A 23,615-nucleotide genomic window follows, 5' to 3' on the forward strand; every position below is an offset into this window, starting at 1 on the left:
AAATATAACAAGCTGAAGTATGGGGTTCTATTGCTAAAGGAAGAAGGGGAGAAAGAATGGATATAGTCGTAGTCTTTGCCAAAAAAACACAAAAAAACCCCAGAAATATTCTGGATTCCATGATAATGCAAATTGGAGATATAAAAGAGCACACCAAAAATATCATTTTTACACATCATTCACCACACACACACACAAAAACAAATGAAAAAATTAGAATTATTTTTTCTTTACCAATCTAAATATTTAAGTCCTTTATTTAAAGCAACAAATGTGCACTTGTACCCACTAAAAATTCATCATATCAGACACAGAATCGGAAAGTTTATTTACTTTAAAACATTTGACAAGTATTGTTATTGGACAATCATTTATTTAAAATAATATACTAAATACAAAAATAAATCAAGTATTGCTTCTATTTTTCAAGTGTCAAAGTCTTTGCCATAGAAAATAGAAAGAACCTTTTATAAACTAAAAATTACATTTAAGCTCCATCAAGTTTAATAACTGCACACGATTTCCTTTTATGTTTGTGCTTTACAAATTTCCAAACTACTTCTTTGCAAGGTACAGGTTCACAACAAGAATGTATGCATACAACCATATACACACATTTTTACATAGGAATGTTTCTCATTAAATATACATATAGAGAACCTAAAACAGATAGTACTGTGGCCTAAAAGCCAACCCACTGGGCCACATGTGCCACTATACAGCAACAGGTGTAGATGCAGAAGCATTATTTGACATTCAAATGAGCGCTCCAGTTATCAAAGACGATGACATCTGAGTAAGGGCTACTCAGTTTAATGTTTCTAGACAAGACATTAGTTCTTAATCTATATTAAATCATTAGTTCAACAGCCTTATTCATTAAAAAAAATAGAGTGAACTTCAAATATTTCACAATACATTAAGTTAAGCTGAGGATAAACATCATTGTCATATGTATACACACTTTTATTTTAAAAAGGTAAAGGAATACTTATTAATCTTAGAGCAAATACTCAAAATTAAAGATCATTCCCAAATTGGTCTGTGGTTTTACTTTATAATCACTGGGACATTCAATTCCTTATCAATCAATCAGAGAGATAAATGCTGAATTTCTCTTCCTTGGTATATGCACTCAAGCCTCACAGCACAGACATGTATAATCATGGTTCAAGATGAATATTTATAATGCTTTACCACCCACAGGGTGTCAATCTCACTACACTAACCAGATGTGGAAAAGACTCTCACTTCTGATCAGTTCCTGAATTTCCATATGATTAATCACAATAATACAGAACTTTAAATTACATTAGTAATTTATTAGTATAAATACATATTGAGCATTTTAAATTCTACCAACTAGAAAAGTGCTAAATCACAAAATTTGCTTTTTCTCTATTTAGGAAAAAGAATCTAGCCTTACATCCTTATTCAGAAATTGCATGAATTTTTCAGAAATTCCAAATATAATGATTGAAAATTTATAAGCAATTGAACTGTGAAAATACTAATTTATTGAAATTGATGTTTTACAATAAATTTCATTAAAAGGGAGCTTGAAGAGCTTGTGAAATCTCAATTATAAGCAAGTAGTAAACACCAAAGGAGCAGATATCTTACATTGACCAAAATGTACCAAAATGCTATAATATTTAGAAAATTTTAATTAGCATGCTAAAATATTTTCAAAAGCTTATTTCATTTCACTAAAAGTCACAGGCAAGCAGAGACTACAATAATACAGGAAAATGAAATCCAACAATATAATTGTACAAGTAAAGAACACCAAAATCTAAGAGGTAGTCAAAAGAAGTAACCCTGATAAAATATCCTGACAGATGCTCCCTAATCTCAGAGACCCAAATATAGTATGAAATTCTTATATTTTCAGTGATTAGAAAACATTTACTGGTATAGAATATAAAAACCAAGTATCTAAATGAATAATACTGTAAATGGAACAATACTCATATTTGCAAAAAAAAAAAAAGCTAAGAATAAAATCTAGAACAGATGTCTACAGCCTGCAGGCCAAATCTGGCCTACTGCCAGTTTCTGCAAACAAAGTTTTACCGAAATATAACTACACCCATTTAATTTACATATTGTATATGGCTCCTGATTTTATACTTACCGCTGAGTCGAGTACTTGCGATAGATCATATGGCCCACAAAACCTAAAATACTTACTAAAACATTGACCATCTGTCCCTTTACAGAAAGTTTGCTGACCCGTGGTCTAGACATATGCTGATAGGTATGTAGTTCTGAATAGCACTGGAAAGATTATGTCACAACATAAGGTATTCAACCATAAGGAATGTAAGATACTAGTTACATCATAATTCAATTATTTTTCATATCTGAAATCGTCCTAACGTTTTTCTTTTTTTCATTTTTGTGGTCTAACATCAATGAGTGTTTCCAAGTTATTATAAAAAGATTTAGTACTACACTGTCCAAGAAGTTTCTGCAATGATGAAAGTATTTTATATCTGCACTGTCCAGTACTGTAGGCACTAGCCACATACAGCTATTGAGCATCTGAAATGTGGCTAGTGCAACCAAAGAACTGAATTTTTAATTTTAATTAAATTGCCAATGTGACTTTTGGCTACATTATTGGACAGCAGAGATTTAACTCAACTAAATTAAAATTCCAAAGTGTGACTCTTAAAAATGACCAAAAATAGCAGAGTAATGCCTTTGAAAAAAGGAGCTTTGGGCAGAAATGAACTGAATACCATAAACTCAACCCAAGACAAATTCCTTAATTAGTAAGCAAGATAAAAGTGATTCCAGGGCTTCCCTGGTGGCGCAATGGTTGAGAGTCCGCCTGCCGATGCAGGGGACACGGGTTCATGCACCCCGGTCCGGGAAGATCCCACATGCCGCAGAGCGGCTGGGCCCATGAGCCTGTGCTTCCGGAGCCTGTGCTCCGCAATGGGAAAGGCCACAACAGTGAGAGGCCCGCGTACCGCTAAAAAAAAAAAAAAAAGTGATTCCAAATTGTTCCTCTACTTCACTATCTCTTTTCAGTGAAGAGGCAAAACTACTAATGCATCTTTTTTTTTTTTAGCAGAAACCCTGATAATTTTATGCTTAAAAGTAATAATAATTGTAATCTTCATTAATTATATTAAAATAGTGTGGGCATTTCACACGAAGTATATTTTTTAGCTTGCTTCCCATCAGAAAGTCATCTCTTAAAGTCAGTTCATTTCTATACCCTTAACATTTCAACCATGCTGCACAGAAGCCTTAGTTTATAGTAGGTACATAAGAGAACTGTGACCTCTTCTAAATCTGCAAAATTGCCAAGTAGTCACTTTATGGAGAAGTCATTTTAATAGTCCAATCTTCCAAATGCTATATCTTCCATTACATGATAAAATATACCCATTCAGCGACAGAATTAGAGGACAGAGGTAACGCCTTGTGTAGGTCAAGTCAAAAAATATAACTCTTGTATAGTTCTCCACGTGCCTACCTCACAACTATTTTTTTTCACAACTATTTTTATACCAAAACACTAAAATAGATGTATTTTTAGATTATATATTACCGATTACACATTGCAAATTAGTTACTGGTCCAACCGAAAACATTAAACTAAAATATACAAAGTCAATTTGAGATAATATAATACTCTCAAAAGACAAATGTTTGAGATTTTTGCCTTATTATATCTTCCATTTATTCACACATGCTAATTTCACATTCTGTTTTCAAAATCAGCTGGCAAGACTAATTTTATGAATTTTGATTTTAAAATAGCTGATGTCCAGAATCATACACTTCTTTTCCGACCTGGTAGTTAGTTGAAAGATACAAAATATTTTAAGGGCACTTCTGTTTATGTGTTCTTTTGCAGTTTAATCAGATGTCGTAGCAGGAACTTTAACAGAGAGATTTCTTCTGGTGCTGGTGATGTGCCGCTGCTGTGCTAGGAAAGACCGGGCAGGAGCACAAGCCCCCGTGTCTCTGTAAGCACCACTGCCGCTCACGAGTCTAGATTCCATCCCTAATTTCTGGAATGCTAGACTCTGAACAAAAATAAACAAATAACATGACTATGTAGAGTTTGCAAAGTGCTTTCCACATATACAAAGTCATTTAATCCTCAAAACAATTCTATATAGCTGGTATCTTCCTCATTGTTATAGAAAAATTAAGGGTTCAGGAGCTACACTCCACGTGATAATGCCAGTAAGAAAGGGGAAAACAAAGGCATAAATCCCTGTTTCTCTATTTTGACCCATTAAATTTGAAATTGTTAAAAACAGTAGCTTAAAATAATGCTCCAGAATTAAGCTTAATTCTAACAATAGAAAAAAGTCCCAAGGCAAATTTTTGTGTTGGGGCCATTACTCCAGCCATTATGAGCAGACACAGCACAAGAGAAAAGCTTAGGATCAATGGTTCTTGAAGTGTGGTCCCTGGATTAACGTTTGCACAACTGGGAATTTAAAAGTGCAAATTATACCTGTGGATTCTACCCAGACCTACTGAATAAAAAGCTCTGCAGGTAAGTCCAATAGTTTGTGTTTTAACAAGTCTTCTGTTGAATGCTAAAGTTTGAGAATCACAGAATAGTTCAAATTTACTATGGTCTAGCTATATATCAGTACATGACAAATTACTGTAGTTGTGGCTATTGGGTTTCTTACTAAGGGAAGAAGTCACTACTCCTCTCTCACTAGATCACATAAAGCGATTTTACTGAACTTAGCTTCACTGGTAACTAGTACAATAGACAACAATATTGTAAATGCTCAAAAAATATGGGTTGAAAAATGATTAAATAATGCATTATTTGGCTCTAATATCTTTGATGATTTATGTATCAAGAGGCCACAGAACAACAAGGAAAATAATACATTGTCCCTAATCTTAACCAGGATGGCTAACCCATGAAGGAAGGTTCTGGGGACACCTCACACAATCTCCTTCAAGGTCTTGCTAAATTAAGCCAGATTTCACCAAATAGAGAAGGGAGGGAGAAAACGCAGACAAAAAGTATGATGACATGAAAGAAAAAGGCATGTTCGAGGATGGAGAACCAGTTCTTCATGGTGAAGCACAGGCTTCACATGTGGAGAGTCTATAAACTGATATTCCCTCATACTAAATAAATGGCAGCTAAGGTAGATAATGGCTGTGTTATTATCTATGCTAGCTGATTAGGATACTCAAAAGAACCATATACATCAGGAAATGCTACTCTTGAAAACATCCCACCATACTAAGGATGACAAAATAAAATATACCAAATTATTTTATACTATTTTCTCTGTTAGGACAGATAGACAATTCTTAAAGAGCAGTCTCTGGATTAAAAAAAAGAAAATACAACAAAGGATACACTGAGAGGCTTTAGGGATGTTAAAATACATGCTGAGTACTAGAAGCAATTAATTTTGCATTATACAGATATTCGTATTTCTACAGAAACACTTTATGAAGCACAAATTAAATGTTTTAGTTCAAATAAGGCGATTCTAAAAATGTTTAAGAACTGTATGAGTGCTTCATGTGCATTAACTTAAAGGTTGGTGAGTCCTGAAATCAATTTAGTGGTTTTCAAAGTCAAAATCAACTAAAAATATTAAAATATAAAGTAAATTTGGATTATGATCAACATTTAAAAAAAAACGAGAGAATATAATAGAAAACACCTGGGTGCAACACACACAGTCAAGGTAACTTTGTTCAGTTATACATAAACATGAACACATACTAATTTGTAGTATAAAGTATATTTCCTTCTGTGGTTCATGGTCAAAATGTTTGATAAACACTGTTCTAAACATCGATTCACTGGCTAAATTTCAACTCACCTTATTATACCAGGCAGAAACAATGAGTTTTTCTTCATAATCACGGAATTTTGCTACTTTACATTCACTCTGGAAAAAGATATGAGGACTATTAAAATTCCAGAAACAAACCCAAATTACTGAAAATGGAATATTTTTTTCACTATGCCCATGATCAAGAGAATGGGAAGAATGCATTGTGAGGCACAGAAAGTATACACATTGTAAAGCTGAATCATGGGAAATGCATGCCCAGCACCTTTAGGAAAGAGTAAGATTGTGACTAATAAATCTTTATTTTAGGAACTGTACTGGTAGAACAGATATTAAACAATAACAAACGAGAAACGAGTGATTCTTATGCTACTGTCTCCTATATCTAGAGAAAAAAGTAACAACTGGCTTAGGTGACAAAACAAAGCTGCACCTGCAGAGAGTCGAAACTAAGGAGAAAAAGGATGTAGGGAAAAATACCCCAGAAAATCCTTTAAAATTTCCTGTAAAGCTTAACAAGAATTGTTCTGTCTCAGTCCTTGGTGACTGTATGCTACACTGCCCAGGGCCCTATCTGCGTGCCACCCTAGAGACTGACGTTCATTTCTTAGTTACTCTAATACAGCTGATTTTGTACATGTTGTGGAGCACGCCAGATATAGCTGGCATCTAAAACATATGAATGTTCCTACAGCAAGATGCTCATGGTACGAAAAGCATACAGGAAACAAAGGAGGTAAGATGCCCATCTTCTCGCTCACATCCACTCCAGACAGACTGCCCGAGAAGGATGCAGACAGAATAACCTCTGCTATAAACATTAGTTTTCTCCTTTTTAGTGTTTGCAGTGTGTGTACAGATAACTACACATAAATTAAAGGCCCATATGCTGTGACTTAACTGAAGATTTTCCTCACAGCCCTATATTAGAGGCACCATTTTGTCATCACACTTGTAAAGGAGCTACATTTCAAGTATCAACACTGGTGCACATTCTCATTGGCTTTCACTGGGAAGTGACTATTCAAAGCAACTTAGAGTTCATAGATTATTCAGTTCAAGTCCCATTATTTTACAGATGAGGAGACTGAGGACCAGAAAGGAGTGACAACTTTAAGACAAGTTAACAGTAAAGCTGTAACCTTGGCTTCTGATTGATGTGATATTTAATGCCGTGGGGGTACAGAGATATGATACAGCCTCTGCCCTCACGACACGCTGACACATGCCATAAAGAAAAATGCTATTGTGGGATGAATTCATGAGTTCAAAGTACATGGAGTCACTATAAAGAGACAACTAACTTTGCCTAAGATATACAAGGAGAGCTTTATAAATGGGAGATACTGGAGCTGGATCCTGAAGAATGAATAGTATTTCTTCAGAGAGACACTTCTATCCAGTGATTTTTTACAACACTTGACATGGCCTGGACAAGCACTTGCAGCAAGTGCACCATAAGGCTGGTGTGTACTCTGTACATTAAAGTCTTTAAAGCTTTAAATAAATTATTTCCACCACAGTCTCTATCTACTGGCTCAGAAATAATATGAGTAAATGAATATAGTGTATTTCCCTGAAATAATATGAAGAAAATGGTAAATGAATATAGTGTATTTCCCTGAAACATAACCTTCCTAGTTGATTTACTGGGAGAAGAAAAGTAAAAGAAGAATCTGGTTAACTGAGTGTAGTACATTTTTAAAAAGGTGAGCTTTGTGTTTTGTTTTTTTTTTAAATGAACTCTCATCCACATAATATTAAAAGGAGCATGATGGCAGGACTCTACTAGAAAGAAGGGCTGTCTATATGATTGGCTGATACAGAGGGAGAGACATACAATGGAGCAAGACACATGAGCTTGTAGAGGTCCATCTTGTGGGCTTGTGAGATGCTTTGTAATAAGCATACTGAGTGCTAAAACATGACACTCCTAACTTCTAAATTCTTGTGAAATTTGATCATTAATGGCAAATACTGACAGCAGTTAATTATACATTGACAGAATAATTAAGAGGAGATATATGAATATGGAAGTTTTACCTCCAGAATCTCAATTCTTCTCTCTTTCTCTGCCAACTGCTTTCTAAGTAGCATTATTTCAGCTGATGCTGGATTTAATTTGGGGTCTAAAGTTTTTATTACCTGTTTAAAGGAAAAAAACAAATCTCTTACATTCACTTTATCTTGTCAAATACTGAAATAAGAACACAGTGTGTAAAATCTGTGTAAAGTGGAACATTATCCAGAAAGTGATCCAGGAGCTAACTATAACTTGTTTCACATTCTAATTTGAGTAACAAAAATAACATTCTACAGACTAGAAATGGTGTAAAAATTCAGTACAAAAATGGGAAGATACCCATCCCCAAATCAAATATCCTTCTCCAGGCTCAGTACTCAGAAATAGTTACTTAGCCTTATCAAGCTTTGAGCACTGAGGTCTTGAAATAACCCTTTTCTACCTTTAACTTGAATCAGATAAATTAAAACATTTTTTAATTAATTAAAATGAATTCAATAGTTATATGGGAACTTGCTAACTGTACAAAGTAGGAGTAACTAACACACAAAAAAATTCTTAGCAACAATCTTTTACTACCATTATCTAGTTAGATGTAATTCAATATATAAGATAAATGTAATAGACATTGATGATTTTGTCTGCAAATTCTAGAGTATTCAATCATATCCATGTAAATTACCAAATGTGAGCAAAAACAAAGTTTGATCAGAATGTTGTTCAGAGACTGAACTAAACTATGTAGTCAGCAGTATGGTAGCAAATCAACTCAGAAATATTAGGTATAAATACAAGCAAAACAAGTTTCCAATAATAAGGTCATCTGTATCACCTAATTACAAATCTATTTTAAAAGATTTAAAATTTAATGACAAGAAAATTTCATCTATGTTTATAGAGGTAAAGAAAAAAGAGTAGAAAGTAATATCCCTAAACATTACTGTGGTTCATTCAAAACGATTCACTGCTAAACGTGGCAGGCACTGTGGCAGATGGGGCTGCAGCAGTTTGCCAGAGTCAGGGCAACTGACTCTTACGAAGTACCTCCCCTTATGAAGTACACATTGTAAAAGCAGACACATTAGTTTTTAAATCATAATTACAAAGAACACATAAAAATTGGTTGCCTCTAAGTGATAGAAAGTATGGTTGTGACTTTTCTATATTTTCTGAGCTTTCTATCATGTACATATGTTACTATTTTAACCTCTCCCCTGAAATAGTGTAAGGGTAAAAAATGAAATCATGTTTACCAAGAAAGCAACTATTTTTTAAATGATAATATTTGATGATGGCAAGAATACAGTATTCATTGTCATTGCTTTGTCCAATTAGTTATAATACTTTTAGAATATCATGTAGAAATACATGTTAAGCATCTTAAAAATGTTCTTATCCTTTGACCCAATAACTTTGATGCATTAACCTAGGAACAAGGTTAACATAATAAACCAAAATAAGGGGAAACTTTCTGTATAAATATGTTTCCCGTAGCCTTATTTCTAGGAGCAAAAAAGACATGGAAACAAACTATTTCCAACAATAGGATGTTGACTAAGTAAACAATGATATATCTACTCAACTGAAAGAATATTATGTAGCTAACTCTTTAATTTTGCAGTCTGCTCCATACACGAGTGTATTGTTTGCTGCTGTATTCCCAGTGCTTACCATGACAGGTGCTTGATAAATATGAAGCTATATTTATATAACATGAGGACATTAAGTTTAAAAATACAAATCACACGATCAAAATCATACGTGATACGATCATACAAATTGGGTGTGTGGGTGTGTTATGGTAAACAATCACAGAGATAATAGGCACTGAAAAAAATGCACTGTTAACAGCAGTTGTCTCTGGGAACCTTTCAATAAATTTTCTACTGAAAGCATTTACACATTTGTAACAGAGACACTGAACTGTGGCAGACTGCCCGGATGTTTAGTAAGTCGGCCTCCTGAAGTTGGGTGCAGCCACCTGCCTGAGTTCTGCCCAATGAAATGCAAGGGAAGAGATTTACGCCTGATCCATTACATATGTCCCATACGATCTTGGCTTGTCTTCCCTCCTCTGTAGCTGGACAATGTCGAGTGAATCTGAGAACCCCTTAGTGAAGAAGGCTGACCCTTCGTCAGCTGGGGGCTCTGAATGACTGCATAGAGTACGGCCCCTCCCACACTGACGACTGAACTTCATGTGATCAAGAAGGGAACTTCTGGGCTTCCCTGGTGGCGCAGTGGTTGAAAGTCCACCTGACGATGCAGGGGATACGGGTTCATGCCCCGGTCCGGGAAGATCCCACATGCTGCGGAGTGGCTGGGCCCATGAGCCATTGCCGCTAGCCTGCGGGTCCACAGCCTGTGCTCCGTCCGCAACGGGAGAGGCCACAGCAGTGAGAGGCCCGCGTGCCGCAAAAAAATAAATAAATAAATAAAAAGAAAAGAAGGGAACTTCTATCTTGCTAAGCCTTGAGATCTTGGGGCGTACCTGTTGCTGCAGGTACTATTTAAACTTTAATAAATAAAAAACTTAAACATAAGGGAAGACATGTTAGTATTTTAAGGCTCTGTCATAAAATTCTCTTCTTTTATTCAGTAACTAAAAAAGGGCACATTAACATTCTTTGAGAATACTTACAGTTAATTAGGAAAATATATTCATGGAAATGAAAGATTTTATGAGAACAGTACTTACAGATATTTAAGAAAAAGTATGAAATAAGGAAAAGAATAATTAGTCTGGTGAACATTTAGACATTAACTGTCTAATACAGACTTAATGCTAAAACAATTTAAACAAGTTTGGTGAACATTTAGAACATTAACTGTCTAATACAGACTTAATGCTAAAACAATTTAAACAAGTTTGCAAAGCTCAATTTTCACAAAGGCAAATGTTCACTGTAAGAGCTAAAGATTACATACCTTACAGTAGTCATTTTCTCTATATGAGGTCACTACAATCAATATTTAACTGTCCCTATGAAGCCATGCGTAGTATTTTCTGATGCTGATGAGTGAGAGGGAAAGAACATGAGGACTGAGGTGGAGACGCACCAGGAACCTGACTGGCAAGGCAGGGTAGTGGGGAGCAAAGCGATGTGACATAGATCCAAGAGGAGGTGGGATAGGCCCAATTAGAACCCAACTCACAAAGACTAAAACCCTGAAAGGTAAGCCACTCACATTTCTTGCTTTCTCTAAGTACATTTTGTATCTTTCCTCCATTGCTTTCATATCTTCATCTTTCTTCTGAAGAGCAGCTTCAAGTTCGTTGATCTTTTGTACTGTTATTGAAAAGAAAATGAAACGAGCAATTTAAAGTACTCCCTCCTCACATAAAAAAAAATATATTTTCTAAAGACTGATAATGAGAACTTAGAAGAGAAACATTTCATTTCTTCTTTGTAGTCAATTCTTATCTAAAACTTTTGAACTACACCCAATACATCCCTGATCATTTTGTATTATTTTTTCTTAAAAAATATCTCTAATCTGCTTTACTGAGTTATTTTTCTCCCTTCTATCAAGTATTTCATTGAGCAAATACACCTTACAATGTAAGCACAACCATCACAAAATAAAGCATTCTTTCTACATGTTTGAAGTTCATTTTAATCTGATTATAAATTATTTTATTTACACTTCCATAGTATTATATTATATTTTACTATATTTTACAATTTTATTATATTTTATTTTATTTTACAATGTTTGTAAAATAAATTTTATTTTATTATATTTTACAATGTTTGATACTCCTATATATCAGGTCATTTTATTAGATTTACCTTTTTTTGCTTTAGGATATGATCATTTATTAATTACTTAAATCACTAAAAATTATTATGATTCTTATTTGCAATGTACGTATCTGCATTGCCTGAAGACTTATATACACAGTTCTTGCATCCTTCAACTAAAAAAGTCAAGTCTTTACATAAAGTCTGGTCCAGATTTTTACAAATACCTACCATTCTGGTTTACATCTGGCTGGAGGTCTTCAATGAGCTCTTGTTTCTTCTGTAATTCTTCATGGACCTCCGTTAGTTTTTCCCTAAGTAGTGGAAAGAGCATGGAGCTTTGGAGCCAAACAGACCTAAGAATGAAAACTGGTTTCTGCCACATAACATTTGTGGACTGTGGGAAAGTCACTTTCTGATCCTCAGTTTCTTCATCTGTGAAATGGGAATAATACCCGCCAAATATTCTAGGGGTTGGTTATGAGGATGTAAACTGCCTGACACATGGTGGGTGCCAAAAATTTTACAGTTTTCCCCTGGCCACCCTTGCTTCCTAAGAAAGTTAAATATTTTATAGGTTAAACATCCCACACTTCCACATAATCTAGTTCTGACAGTTGTCTGCTTTATAAACTCTTCAAACGACATTAGCGATAAAAAAATGTAGGAGTTTGGGATCATGAGCAGGTAGGCTGACCCTTTTACCATGTTCTTCTTTTCACTTTTGATAGCAGTGGTGAACACTGAATTGGCATCAGCGTTTTTACTTTTAATAAACAAAATCAGAAAAGGATATTAATAACTTCAGAAGCTTTTAAAACCCTTCCCCTCTCATATTTGAAATGAAAATCAGTTTTACTTACATATGAGCTTCCAACTTCTGCTTTAGTTTGCTGGACTATAAAAATTAGAAAAAGTTGCTGTAAGATAACTATTGTGACAAAGGTAAGTTTTCCAGACATTGAAATCTCTTTACCTCCTTTTGAAGGGATACTATATAAAATTATAAATGTTTTAAAAATTTGTATTTCTAATAACATACTTTTAAAAACAGGAAATTTTAGGTATATTCTTACTTCAAAGAAGAAAGAGAAAGAGAATAGGAAATTAAATTAGGAAGAGTAAGTATAATAGCAGAAAGAAAAATACTTCATATTTTTGAATACAATGAAAATAAAATTTGAACTCAAAGGAAAATAGCAAATGCAAGCTGAATGTGATATATTGAGGAGTATCAAACATTTAAACTCCTAAAGAATCATCCATCTAAAACACAAATTTTAGGATTTTAGACCTTCACTAAAGAATAGACTTAATGAACAAAAATTATCTCTATAATAAAACTTTATCATTATAAATGCAAGCACTTTCAATATTAACATCAAAATGAAGCAATTGGATTTTGTTAAAAAATAAAATTTAAAACACAAAATTTCCTCTTTAAAAGAACTTAGGAATTTAGGAATTAGATTGCAAAAAGGAATTTAGATTGCAATACTAGTTCTGTATCATCTACCAAATAGTTTGAAGAGTTTAAAATATATAATCTAAAATGTAATTTGGACACCAATAAATTTTTTTAAAAAGATAAATTTAAGATCCTTAAAACGCTGCAATCCAAAATGTACTACCCCAAAATGATCCCATTTAAAAATATTTTTTAATGTGGCTTAAAAAAATTTGTATTAGAGAGGTTACAATACTGTATATATGCACATATGAGATGCTGCCATGCATGAGATGATTTCTATTTTCCAAGCCCCCAGGGAAAAAAGAGAAAATCATATAAAGCGTATAAAAGACAGAAAGAAAACTCAACCCTTTCAATCTTCCTTTTCATCTCTTTATTTACTCTCCCTCATCAATACAAGTATAGTTACCTAACATTCTATCCAATCAATATCTAACACACATCTAGCCCTATCTTTTTTTTTTGGAACAGAAAAAGTTTTATGGAAGGGCCAAGCAAGGAGAATGGGCAGCCTATGCTCAAAAAGCCTGAACTCCCTGATGGTTTTCAGGGAAGAGTTTTTATAGGCAAAATTTTGAGGGAGGGCTACAGGGTGCATGACCTTTCTCTGATTGGTTGGTGGTGAGGTAACAGGGCAGTGCTCTAGAAATCATGTGCTCAGCCTGAAGTTACCATCCTCCACCTGGGTGGGGATCTTACTTCCTGTAGAAGAACTCAGAGATATATTGTTATGTATATCCTTTGAGGAGGAACCAGGACCATGCTTCATCTGCACTGTTGTTTCTTGACCGCTCCTCCTCTGTTTCTGCATTCCCTCCCTTCCCTAATTAGTAACTGTTTGAATCTGCCCTTTAGAACTCAGGTAAGGTCTAGGAGGCCAAAGCCTTTTTCCTTAAAACATGAAATGGGAGACAGAGAAAGACTTTTGTACCTGGGAGGGCTCTACAGCGTCCCACTCAGTTTCAAGCATGCTTATTGGGATCATTGTTTCTAAGCCTCTTCCATGAGCAGAGCTAGGAAATATGCACACACACACATACACAATGCACATACACAACATACTTTTTTGTATGTATGTTATAGTCAACAAAAAGGGCTTTTTGTTGAAATGAACATTTTGTCCTTCATTTTGCTTCCTAGACTCCCAATAGCATAGCCCACTGAGGAGCTATTGGCACAAAGCCCATTTAGTATTTTGAAGTCTTTGTGAAGAAAGCAGTTCTTCAATTTGAGTTTATGGATCCAATTCCCATTTCAATGTTGTTCATTTTCTCTCTCATCTATTAGTTCAAAAAAATCTCTGCTCATCCATACTATTTTACAAAGTCTATTTATATTTTCCAAATGCCAAACTTTCATCAAATAATTCTCTTGGGGGACTGTTTGAGATGCAAGCTGTGGCAGAAAAGAAGAGGAAAGAATGGTCTGTGGGCCAGCCCACCTGTGCTTTGCTCTCGTGCTGTAAGTTTGCTAGTTGCAAGTCCAGACTGAGAATGAGCTACACAGGTTGCTAACACAACAGAAACACACCTTCTTACAAGGGATATTAACAAGAATATGGCCCTGAGTCCTAATTTTAGCTTAAATGCTAGGCTATAAAAGAAGTACAAGGGACACTAGATTAAGGAAGGATTTAGTCTATACTGAAAAGCATGAAGATAGGATGGCAAGTGCAAAAGAATCAAGGGCAGATATTCGGTTTCTGTCACACTTCCCAATGGAAACAAAGGAAAATATTTGCTGTAATACTTGTGTGATCTTGAAGACAGGTCCAATGTGTCAAGTATGACATCAGCCCTATCTTTTTGTTGTTGTTTTAGTTAAATACATTCCTCCCTCAATTATTACTTCTTCTCCTCTCAGTATATAGAGATTGAACTATATAAACATCGCCAGTTCTATTCAGACTTAGGCTGTTTGATCTTTTTTAAGTCCTCTTACCGCTGCCCTCACAATTGTTTGCCATCAAAAACCATGAGAAATGGCAAGGCCATGAGTCTGTATGAAAGGAGGGAAGAAATAAGGGGTGATGTACTTCAAGACTGCTTTAAGATTTCTGTCCTTTGGAGGTTGATGTGACCTACTTCTTGAATGTTCTTTTGGTAGAAATCATTTTCTCATTCTCTCTTTTCCTCTATTCTGACTGCAGATTACTCTCACTAGGGTTTTCTCAGGCCAGTCCTGTTGGGATCCCAGCAAAACTGTGAAGGCCTCAATTGTAGCATGCTCCCAATCAGGAATTACCATGAACTTAAGGGTAGCTGTTGAAGTAGGACAGATAGAAATCACCTTCCAATCCATATGATCAATTTATAGGCTTCAAGTTGGCAAAATCACTGCATCTGTTATGCATATATATACGGTATTTAAGGGCACCCCCAATGATAAGGGTAGCACTTGCAAGTACAAGATTAATTTGGACATCAGGACCTATTACAGAGAGTCCATACACAACAGAATTATCATAACTTTTAAGTTACTTACACTTTCTCCTTCAGACTTGGAGCCTTGTTCTTGCAGAGACTTCTGGAGGTCCTCAATCTGCTGCTGCAATTCTCGAATTTGTTCTTTGCTCAGCCTATTATAAGATGAATCACACGTGTTTATTTGTACTGAAAGTCAAAGTAGTTAAGGATCTATAAAGGTGCATTTATGCAATTTAACTCATAATGTATACATTTAATAGCAATAACCAAAGCTGAACAATTATCTGTGGCTAGGTATAATATATGGTATAGTAGCCTACTTTCAAGGAAATATTCTTTAAAAAAAGACATTTTTATCCTGAAAGCATACATGCCCACATTTAAAAATTTAAGGTTCTTAATGAGTCAGCGGCAAATCATAACGTTTCTGCACTGTACTCACTGGTATAAAAATCAGAAAACTAGCTCAGTTTTCCTTCAGTTGTATTTTTAATGAATGGAAATTAGGTTTCCATTTCTTGTTTCAGATTTCACAGGGTGTTGGGAGAAGAGGAAGGCCACCATTTTCCAACCATTTCTTCATGACTTTTATTTCAACTAAAGAGATTGGCACTAGCAACTACTGCAGCTTTTTAACTTGGCAAAATCTCATTAAAGATGGATGGGATGGGGGTGGGGTGGAAGGGAGGTCTAAGAGGGAGGGGATGTATGTATACGTATAGCTGATTCACTTTGTTGTACAGCAGAAACTAACACAACACTGTAAAGCAGTTATACTCCAGTCAAAAAAACAAAAAAACAAAAAACCCTGCTTAATCATTACTGCCATTGAAGTTACCAGCAAGAGAGAGAGAGTTACTATCTGTCTGACTTTCTCTCTTCATATATATATGACACAACACACCTGCCCATCATGACACTCCATTTTTCCAATATTACAGTTATCACATAATAATTATCTATTCACATGTCTATCTTCCTATATTAACAGCTGAAACTTAGGATCTCCAGTGCTGATATTGAACCATATAAAACAGCAATATTTAATGGTCTCTTCAGAAAGCTAAAACGTTATTTTTCTTTTAACTGCAGTTGATGTAATAGTATACATACAAGTTGAGAGACAAGGTTCAAGTGTCTTTAAAATTCCTGGTGGTCTCTAAGATCCAATAAAGGTAGGTCAGATAAATCCAAATACCTTCATTGTCAGTATGCTATTATAAGAGGCAGGTTAGCAAAGTGGTTAAAGAGCACAGACTCTGAAGTCAGGTTGACAGAGGGTTCAAACGCAGGATCCAGAACTTACTAGCTGTGTAACTTTGGGCAAGTTACACCTGGCACCTCAGCTTCCTTGTCCATAAAAAAAGAGATAATTATAGTTACTACTTCATAGACTTATTGTGAGAATTTACTGAGTTAATATTAAAAAGTGCTTAGAAAAGTGCCTGGCACTAGTAAGCACCATATAAATGTTATTTTTTTTAAACATTATAATTTTTGAACACCTCATTGATATCAGATAAGTACACCACTTGCTTTAAACACATTATCTGTAATCTTCATAAGAACCTGCAAATAGGTGTCATCTCCAATTTATAGCTGAGGACACTAAGTGTGAATTTAAATAACTTGCCCAGTTTAAGTAGAGGTGGAATTCAAATTTGACTCCACAATCTACATACCATCTATGCACAAGACTCCAGCTGAAAACCAGATTGTCATTTATTCATCTGTTAATTTTTTGTCATTTGTGAAGACATCTAAATGAAATTCAAGAATAAGCAACTTGCTTTAACAAAGTCTGCTAAAAATAGTGGGTAGTGAGAGATGAAAAAACAAAAATCGAAACTTGTGCAAATCCTAATTATTGGAACTACAATATCTTCCACTTCTGCGAATCAAGATTCTGTGGTTAGGTAATTAAATCGCTATGACTATCAATTATGAAGGAGTGTGTCAGTCACCTCTGCTCAGTTTCCAATTCATTCATCTTGCGGTGCTTCTGTTCCAGCTGTTCCTGAAGTTCTTCAATACGTTCATTCTCAGTACCTTCCTGCTGTAATCGAAGCATCTTATTTTCATGTTGCAGTCGAATAAACACCTCCCTGATGTTAAAAAGCAATTAAAAACAATTTTTTAAGTATAAGAGTTTTTTAAATTCTTTGCTTTGTAAAAAAGAAAATTCCTGTCCACTCGCTAGCTGTCATTTTGAAACGTTACCAAAGCTTCTGAAAGTTCTTAAGAAAGAACTGTGCATTGTAGTACTATGTCTCAAAAAAACAAATGGTAAGTTTTTAAAGGTACAGGTATAAGATTATATGTCAATAAATGTTTATTATGTAAATCCCTAAGACATGATATGAATTATTTTACTTTGATAATTTAGAAACTATTCACACTAAAGGTAATATATAGCACATCCTTAGAAAACATATAAATAAAAAGCAGATTTAAGAAACTACAGTTTGCTTTAAATTTTTAAGTATACTTTTATGATAATGACAGTCATATGAGTGTCTCTAGACTTTTTGTTTTTAGAAAAAATTTTTATTAAAGGTTTACATACATGTTTTTAAAAATGCAAATGATAGGAATGGTATTAAATTAAAAAGTAATGCTTCCTACCTGCTGCCCTCCTAAATTCCATTCCCCAAAAGCAACTAATTTTAATTAATCACAATATTTGTTCTTCTGAATGCCAGCACCATCACTTTAAAAAATGGCTATTTTTAAATGATTACTATCACTGGATATTACTAACTAAAAAGTGCAAGTTAGTTTCCAGCCCAGCATGTAAGGAGCTCTATCTTAACAGCAAAAAGCTGAACAAATTGAAAATCAACAACTTTATAAACATTATGCAAAGTGAAAGAATTCACTCACAAAAGGACGCATATTGTATGATTCCATGTATATGAAATGTCCACAACAAGCAAATCCATAGAGACAGAGTAGATTACTGGTTGCCTGGAGCTGGCGATGGAGGGGAGGCAGGAATGGGGAATGGCTGCTAAGAGGTACCGGGTATCTTTTGTGGAGGATGAAAATGTTCTAAAACTAGATAGTGATGATGGTTATACAACTCTGTGATTACACTAAAAACCACTGAACTGTATATTTGTAAACGGGTGAATTATATCTCAATAAAGCTGTTTAAATAAAGAGTAGAATTAGAAGTAATTAACAAATAAAACTGTTGCCACAAAAAAGGAAAAGAAAATTTTATACCAGATTAGTCAAATACCTAGAAGTAAACATAGCAGTAAAATACCAAAATTAAAGTTAGGTCAAGAGGAACCTCTAAAATTTGTATTTTGTTTAACTCCAGCTTAATCCTCCTGCAATTGACAGCTCCTCTCCTATTTTTTTCACCAGTGTGGATCTGAATGCCAAGTATTAAAAAGGTTTTCCTTAGTGTTTAAAAGAGGAAATTCCTGTCCACTCAATAGCTGTCATTTTGAAGTATTATCAAAGAGATTAAGGATAAAAAAATAAGTTAAACACAATAAAGGCTGTATTATATAAACTAGAATATGTTATTCAGCTAGTGAAATTTTATTTCTGGTAAATTTTTAAGCTTCCATAGTAGCAATAACAATCTGATTTAGAAAGCATAAGCATGAGACAAAGTAATTTTCAAGCCCTATGACTCGTAAAATGGAAAATGTTAAAGGCTTAGAAATTTACAAAAGGAAGAAGAAATCACGTTTCTAATATTAAGTATGGGTTATCAATTAATAAAAACAAGTTTACCTATATTCCACTGGCATAATCTCAGCAGCAAGATTCTCATAGCTTTTTGTAGCAGATGCATCTAAACAACATCAGCAACAAAAAAATAGATTAACATTTCAGTATATCTACCATTAACAAAACCTTTTCTAAATGCAACAAAATTCACCTGTTTGGTTTAGGTGATCCTGTTGTACTTGTGAGCATCGAAGCTCTTCATTTGTTTCTTTCAGAGTATCAAGCTGTTCTATTAGTCTCTAAAAAAGAATTGTTTATATAAGCAAAATATTTACTTCTGCCCACAGGCAATTTAATTTATGCTTAGAATAATTTATCTTAATTTAATTTGATAACTGTTCCTTAATTAAAAATGACAATGTTTTAGTTTTAGTGCTAAGGGGTAATTTCTCTTGTATAAATCACATAAATAATAGACTTTATACAACACAAAGCTTGTGATTTTCCCCATTAGATAGTTTATCTTTGAACCAAATGAATGTAATTATGCAACAGAGCACAAATATGCAACTGTAGAGTAATAAAAGTACATGGACTTTGGAGGCAAATAGATCGTGCCCCGAATTCAGTTTCACTATTTCCAGCTATACTATCTAAGGCAAGTTATTGATTCTTTGGCTTTAGATCTTTATCATCAAAATGAGAATACTGATTCATAAGCCCCTGCAAAGGTGTTCTGAGTAGCGAATGAGATAAAGTTTGTCTAATATCTAGACTATAGTCTGGTGTGTAAGAGATGCTGGAGACTTGTTATTTCCTTCTATTACTCTAAGTAGCATACTGGAAGTATGAATTTGTGGAAAAACATTATTTCCTAGGGATAGCATGCTAGGACTTCATATCATTGGCTATTTTATTTTACCGCTGACAGCCAATGACAAATTTCTACACTCTGTACAAAAGGCTCATGTTTAAATGATTTTCCCGGAACTTGAAAAGTACTTTAACATAAAATCATATTTTAAATGTTATATTTCAAATCAGTAAACAAAACTCTACTTAGTCCATTATGTGGTTCAAATCAACCTAACAGTAAATTGGTTAGGGTCCAAGGGTCCTGACTCCAAGGGTCCTTAGGCCAGAGTGCACAGATGCCGTAGGAATCTCTGAACATGAACACTATAAACTATAACTACAGTCAGGCATGAGGACCCCTATAAATCTGTTCCTTCATAAATGCAATTCAAACACTAGCTAATTTGTCAAAATCAACTTTTCCAGAACTCTGAAAATTAACCAAGGGTCGGCCATGATCTGAGGAGCACTTGTTAAAGAAACTCTGCTAAATCTCAGAACAGGGAGCTTTTTGTTCTTTTAACTATTCTTACTACTATCACCCTCTCCCCAACTCTGGAGTAGCCTTGAAAACCAGCAGACTTTCAATCTTTGTAGCTTTGTTCCTGTTTTTTGTTTTGGCCGCACCACACGGCTTAGTTCCCCGACGAGGGACTGAACTCAGGCCCACGGCAGTGAAAGTACTGAGTCTTAACCACTGTACCACCAGAGAATTCCCTCTCAATTTCTATGGCTTTGAAAAACAGCAGCTTAGCCACCACCAGAATGGTCAGACTGGATATGAAACTCCTCCTAAAAAAGCCCCATGCTTAGAGAACTGTCACTATCTGGTCTGTCTAGAAGCACTCTGGAGAAGCCCCAGTCATACTTTTCATTGACTGATTTGTCAAAAACAATCATCAGCAATTGTTTTCACTATAGCTGCTGGAGGCTGTGATGCCAGTTAGGGCAAACAAGAGCCTTGCCAAAATCTTACAAGGAAGAGCTGAGAAACAAGAAATCCATAGAGGACTTAGAAAAGTTCTGACATATCCCTGGAGATCCAGGAGGCCAGCTATATATAGAGTTGTGTGCATGCCCAGAAAAGACCTGAGAGGGCCCCAATGTCTCAGCTCTGGATAAACTTAAGGCCCTGTGCAAATAGGAAATAAAGGCAAAGGCAGAGTTTGAAATTGCCTAAGAATTGAAGACGTTTTCCAAAATACACACTGAGTCCTTTGGCAAAGGTTGGGAGAGTTATTGGCTCAAGGCATCTATGGAAATATCTGACTAATCATTAACTGATCTCAATGGTAACTGAGCAGAGAATTCAGTGGTTGAACATTACAAAGAAAGAAGATTTTATAGAATTAGTCCAAAAGAGTCACTAAAAAAAACAGCAATAATAACAAACTCTGAGGTTGAAGGAAAATCTGGATTTCCAGAGTTGAAATATTATATTATTTTAAAGGTCATATTTTCAAAAAAAGTATGAAACATGCAAAGAAACAGGACAGTCCCAATGCAGGAAAAAAAAAGACAAACAGTTAACAGAAAAAGTCAATAAGATGACCCTAGTGGGTGGACACACTAGATAAAAGACTTCAAGTGAGCTAAAACCTAAAAAGCAGGAAAAAATTTTCAATTCATTCTGTGTGGTATCATCTTGATACCAAAACCAGGCAATGACATCAAAAGAGAACTACCAACCAATATCTCTTATAATATAGATGGGAAAACACTCAACAAAATACTAGCAAATTGAATCTAGCAATATATAAAAAGGATTATACCCTATGACCAAGTGGAATTTACCTCAAGAATGCAAACTGATTTAATATCAAAAATCAGTGTAATATACCACATTAATACAATAAAAGACAAAAACCACACATCATCTCACTGACCCAGAAAAAGCAGATGACAAAATCCAAAAACCTTTCAGGATAAAAACATGCAACAAACTAGGAATAAAATGAAACTTCTTCAACCTGATAGAGGGCATCTACAAACAAAACCCACAGCTAGTAACATACATAATGATGAAAGAGTGAATGCTTTCTCCCTAATATCAGAAACAAGAGAAGGATATCCACCCTTGCCATTTCTATTCAACAAAGTACTGGAGGTTCTAGCCAGAACAATTCGACAAGAAAAGGAAATAAAAGGCATCCAGATTGCGAAGGAAGAAGTAAAACTACTTGTATTTGCAGATGTCCTGATCTTCTATATAGAAAATCCTAAAGAATCTACTAAAAACTATTAGAAATACTAAGTTAATCCAACAAGGATGCAAAATACAAGATCAGTGTTCAAAAATCAATTGTATTTCTATACATTAGCATTGAAAAATCCAAACATGAAACTGAAAAAATAATTTCATTTATAATGGTAACAAAAAGAATAAAACACTCATGAATAAAGCTTTAAAAGGTGCAGTCTTGTACAAGGAAAACTACAAAACATTGTTGAAAGAAGCTAAAGACCTAAATAAATGGAATGTTATCCTACAGTCATGCATCAGAAAGTTAATGCTATTAAGGTGGCCAGATTTCCAAACTGATCAACAAATTCAGGCAATCCCTATCAATATCTCAATCTGGCTATTCTTCAGGAATTGCTAATCTGATCCTAAGATTCATATGAAATGCTAGGGACCCAGAATAACCAAAACAATAGCTTTAAAAAGAAGAACAAAGTTGGAGAACTCATACTTTCCAATTTCAAAACTTACTACAAAGCGCCAGTAATCATGACAGTGTGGTACTAGCATAATGCTAGACATACACATCAATGACAAAGAAAAGCCGAGAAATAAAGTCATATATTTATGGCCAAATGATTTTTTTTTACTTAAAAAAATTAATACACTTTTTTGCAGAAAAACTGAACAGATAGTACAAAGTTCCCATATATTCCCTCATCTCCCCCCATTCCCCAATTTTCCCTATTATTAACATCTTTCATTATTGTGGTTACCTGTAAGAAATGATGAGCCAATATAATAATAATATTATTATTAACTAAAGGACATAGGTTACATTAGGGTTCATTCTTTCTGTTTCACTTTTATAAGTTTTGACAAAGGTATATCCATCATTACAGTATCATGGTCAATTGATTTTTAACAAGGGTACCAAGACAATTCAATGGGGCAAGTCTTGTCAACAAATGGTGCTGGGACAACTGAATATACACACACAAAAGAATAGAGTTAGAAACCTATCTCACACCACATAAAAAATTAATTCAAAATTGATCACAGAGTAAATATAAGAGCTAAAACTATAAAACTCTTAAAAGAAAACATAGGAATAAATCTTTATAACCTTAAGGGGTTATTCAATGGTTTCATAGAAACACCACCATAAAACTAACAAAAGAAAAAATAGATAACCTTGACTTCATCAAATAAAAAAACTACTCTGCTGCAAAAAAAATACCATCAAAAAAAAAAGTGAGAAGACAACCCACAAAATGGGAGGAAATATTTGCAAATCATGTATCTGACAAGGGACTTATATCCAGAATATATAAAGAACTCTTAGAACTTGAAATTAAAAAGGCAAATGACAAAACATGGGCAAATAATTTGAAGAGATATTTCTC

At 34.4% G+C, this 23,615-nt stretch overlaps 1 protein-coding gene across 2 annotated transcripts in view; it reads right to left on the reverse strand.

Moving 5' to 3' along the window:
• Positions 1 to 304: 304 nt before the first annotated feature.
• The window catches only part of HOOK1 (hook microtubule tethering protein 1), a 67,534-nt gene continuing 44,223 nt past the window's right edge, over positions 305 to 23,615 (reverse strand). For both annotated transcript variants that reach the window (XM_004313689.3, XM_019942365.3), the window contains 10 exons: positions 19,384 to 19,471; positions 19,236 to 19,296; positions 17,447 to 17,587; positions 15,541 to 15,634; positions 12,449 to 12,483; positions 11,817 to 11,899; positions 11,029 to 11,129; positions 7,860 to 7,961; positions 5,844 to 5,912; positions 305 to 4,049 (listed from right to left, as the gene is read on the reverse strand). In XM_004313689.3, coding sequence (XP_004313737.1) covers positions 3,879 to 4,049; positions 5,844 to 5,912; positions 7,860 to 7,961; positions 11,029 to 11,129; positions 11,817 to 11,899; positions 12,449 to 12,483; positions 15,541 to 15,634; positions 17,447 to 17,587; positions 19,236 to 19,296; positions 19,384 to 19,471 — 945 coding nt within the window. In that variant the 3' untranslated portion in view covers positions 305 to 3,878. The remainder of the gene's footprint in view (positions 4,050 to 5,843; positions 5,913 to 7,859; positions 7,962 to 11,028; positions 11,130 to 11,816; positions 11,900 to 12,448; positions 12,484 to 15,540; positions 15,635 to 17,446; positions 17,588 to 19,235; positions 19,297 to 19,383; positions 19,472 to 23,615) is intronic.

This window comes from Tursiops truncatus, chromosome 1 (genome assembly GCF_011762595.2).
Source record: "Tursiops truncatus isolate mTurTru1 chromosome 1, mTurTru1.mat.Y, whole genome shotgun sequence".
In the NCBI taxonomy this organism is placed as follows: domain Eukaryota; kingdom Metazoa; phylum Chordata; class Mammalia; order Artiodactyla; family Delphinidae; genus Tursiops; species Tursiops truncatus.